The sequence below is a fragment of the Egretta garzetta genome, unplaced genomic scaffold, assembly GCF_000687185.1.
Source record: "Egretta garzetta isolate BGI_Z169 unplaced genomic scaffold, ASM68718v1 scaffold891, whole genome shotgun sequence".
Lineage (NCBI taxonomy): Eukaryota > Metazoa > Chordata > Aves > Pelecaniformes > Ardeidae > Egretta > Egretta garzetta.
This window is the reverse complement of record NW_009258689.1, coordinates 154,202-157,010: the sequence shown is the minus strand read 5'-3', so window position 1 is coordinate 157,010 and position 2,809 is coordinate 154,202. Positions and strand designations below refer to the sequence as shown.

Genomic DNA, 2,809 nt, shown 5'->3' with positions numbered 1-2,809 from the left:
AGCACTCCCCCCCGCGCTGGCCCTCGGCAGGCAGGCAGGTCTCTCCCAGCTGCTTGGAACGGAGGCTGTCCCCTTTCCAGCGGTCTGGCAGCAGGAAGCCGTTCCAGTCGCGTGCCATCCTGAAGCTCACGTTCTTTCTTTTCTTCCTGGGCAGGCCAATGCCCGACATAGAGACCCTCATGCAGGAATGGTCACCGGAATTTGAAGAGCTCTTGGGAAAGGTGCGTTGTCCGAGCAATAAGTAGTGAGCTCGGTGGGTGCGTGGTGCTAGAAACCATCTTCCGTGAAAGCTGGGTTCTGGGTCCATTTTGAGCTCTTTGCCTGCAGCCTGGCCTGTTCCAGTTTGCTCCTGCTTGCCATTTCTCCCTAGCCAGAAGGCAGGGGAGCAGGCTAATGCCTGAATTCCCGGCCGCTGCCCTGGTGGCCTCTGTGCTCGGCTCGAGGTCAGCGCGCGCTCTCAGGCTCTTGCTGTCTGGGAGCAGAGCTGAGAGCCCCGTCTGTTCCAGGTGGGCCTCCCGACTGCAGAGATGAACTGCGACCTGGCCGAATACGTCGACATGATATGTGGTAAGCGGGGCGGACGCGACCGTGCCGCTGGCCTGGCCCTGTCGCACTTAAAGCAGGAGACCTCTAGGTGCAGGCTCAGCCCCGAGCAGTCAAGACGAGTCTCTGCTGCCTTCGGTGGGAAGCAGGCTCTTGTACTGCAGGCGCCTGCGGTCTTTCGCGAGCGAAGGCCCAAGGAATCGGGGGCAGTGGGACGCTCAGCCTTTGCTTGCAGCACCCCGTGCGGGGTGGTGCGGCCCAGACGCTCTCACGCACGTCTGCTCTCGCCCGCAGCCATCCTGGACATCCCCGTGTACAAGAGTCGGGTCCAGCCTCTGCACGTCCTCTTCTCCCTCTACTCGGAGTTCAAGAACTCACAGGTAAGCGTCTCCAAGCAGGCACCGCTCCCCCGGCTGGAAGCACTGCAAAGCCGCTCTCCGTACGTTTGGCTTTGCTGTGGGTGTTTGCAAAGGGCTGGTGGGCTGTGATAGAGGGGTCCGAAGAACGTGTTCTAGGCCTCTTGTTCCCCAGTACCTCCGTGTGACACGAGGAGCCTCTGGTGTGCCACAAGGCTGGGGTGCCGCGTCGTTTAGCAGTCCGGCATGAGCCCAGAAGGCTTTTCCTGCCGAAGCCAGGGTGGCTGCTGAGCACAAGGGGCTTGCGTTTTCAGATGCACGCGTGTGTGGTGAGTAATGAGAGTCGAAGCTTTGCGCTAATGCGTTCTTTCCCCTGCAGCATTTCAAGCCCCTGGCTGACGGGAAGAAGGGCAGGAGCCCGCCATCCAACCCACCTTCGCAAGCGGCAGACGTGGACGTGTTAAGCTTTACTTGAAGCTTCACGTTAGGCCCTCGTTTCCCAGGACAACGTCTGCCGTCGAGATTTGACCGGAGCAGCCTGTGAAGTGACACACGGCACTTAGAAGCCGCACTGGTTTTACAGACACTGCTGAGCTGTTCTGCATCCGTAGAGCGGGCCTGGACTTACCGCCTTTATCCCAGACACTGCCCAATCGCTCCGTTCTTGACTTGTCCCCCAGCAGGTCAGCATTAAACCAGCTCTTCCCAAGGGCAGGATCCCTGTGCCGCAGACGCTGCGGCGCGGAGGCTCTGTGAGCGCATGCTACGAGCGCTGCAGCAAGCACGAATAAATTCTGTGCTCAAACGCAACCCTCGGATCTGCCCGGTGTGTTCCAAGGGCTGGTCTGGGGATGTCCCGTCTCCTCCGCCCCGTGTTACTGAGCCCCATTTTCTATTCTCGAGCCCCTCAGCTGCTGCCAAGGAGAAATAACTGGCGTGGCACCACACAGAGGCTTGAGCTTAGTTTATTGCTGTTGGGACGGCTCTCTCCAGCCCCTGCCACGCTGCCTGCCCACCCAGCTGCCGCAGCGCTGGCAAGGGCGCAGAGGATGCTGGAGCAAGCAGGCCGTGAACCTGCGAGAGCCAGGTGGGTGCTTGGCCCGACCCGGGGCGGGACGGCAGCGCTCGCAGCTTGGCAGAGCCTGGCTATGAACAGCTTGGATGCGTTTTGGTTATAACAGTCTATTCGTAAAGTGCGTGGGCTACGTAAAAACATGCCTTGGCTAACGGCGCAGCTACCGAGACCTAGGGTGCGGAGCTTAGGGTACAGCCGGGGGCCCTTCGGCGCCTGCTGCCCCGTGCAGCCTCACCAGCACCCTCGGCTGCGCTTCTCCGGAGGCTGGTACGTACCTGGGGCCGGGCAGCCCTGGCTCACGGGCACCACGCCGCGTCTCACAGCCAGATCTCGTCACTGCTCGCGCTGGGCACTTTGTAGATGCGCCCGGACGTCGGGAGCTGGACAAAACCTGCAGGACAAAGAGCTCATTGCTGGTGCCTTTTGGAGCAGCCACGGAGGCTGGGGGCCCCGCAACACAGTTTTCGGAGCCGCTGGCCCACCGGTGCCCCCTCACCGAGCTTGCTGAGGACCAGGGAGTTCTCCAGCCCCGGCAGGGTGCTCTCCCCTCCCCTGGCACCGGCTCCCACATCCTTGGGGGAAGCTGCGGGGAAGGAAAGAGGCGAGAGCCGGGACATTTAGCCCTCACCTAGGCCAGACCTGCGGCCCCGCAGGTCCCCCTGCACCGATACCTCGGGGTCTTACCTCTGGCGTCCCCAGTCAGGTCCCCGAGGCGGAGGTCGGGCGGCAGGGACCGGGTCTGGCGGGGCAGATGTGCACCCTGGGGCTGTGGGGGCTCAGGGCCGCTGCAATGGGAGCACCGGCTGAGCGGGCTGCTCCCTCCCGCTTGCCCCTT

General features: G+C 62.5%; 2 protein-coding genes across 2 annotated transcripts in view; one reads left to right on the top strand and one right to left on the bottom strand.

The window, feature by feature from the left end:
- The window catches only part of IFT46 (intraflagellar transport 46), a 6,218-nt gene extending 4,509 nt beyond the window's left edge, over positions 1 to 1,709 (top strand). The window contains exons 7-10 of the mRNA XM_035888733.1: positions 155 to 221; positions 507 to 567; positions 838 to 923; positions 1,279 to 1,709. Coding sequence (XP_035744626.1) covers positions 155 to 221; positions 507 to 567; positions 838 to 923; positions 1,279 to 1,374 — 310 coding nt within the window. The 3' untranslated portion in view covers positions 1,375 to 1,709. The remainder of the gene's footprint in view (positions 1 to 154; positions 222 to 506; positions 568 to 837; positions 924 to 1,278) is intronic.
- A 551-nt stretch (positions 1,710 to 2,260) lies between these two features.
- Positions 2,261 to 2,809, bottom strand: part of TMEM25 (transmembrane protein 25) — a gene marked incomplete at its 5' end in the record, with an annotated part of 1,344 nt that continues 795 nt past the window's right edge. Inside the window, 3 exon segments of the mRNA XM_035888732.1 lie at positions 2,261 to 2,365; positions 2,471 to 2,626; positions 2,629 to 2,809. The exon segment at positions 2,629 to 2,809 is cut by the window's right edge and continues 92 nt beyond it. Of these exon segments, the coding sequence (XP_035744625.1) occupies positions 2,292 to 2,365; positions 2,471 to 2,626; positions 2,629 to 2,809 (411 nt within the window).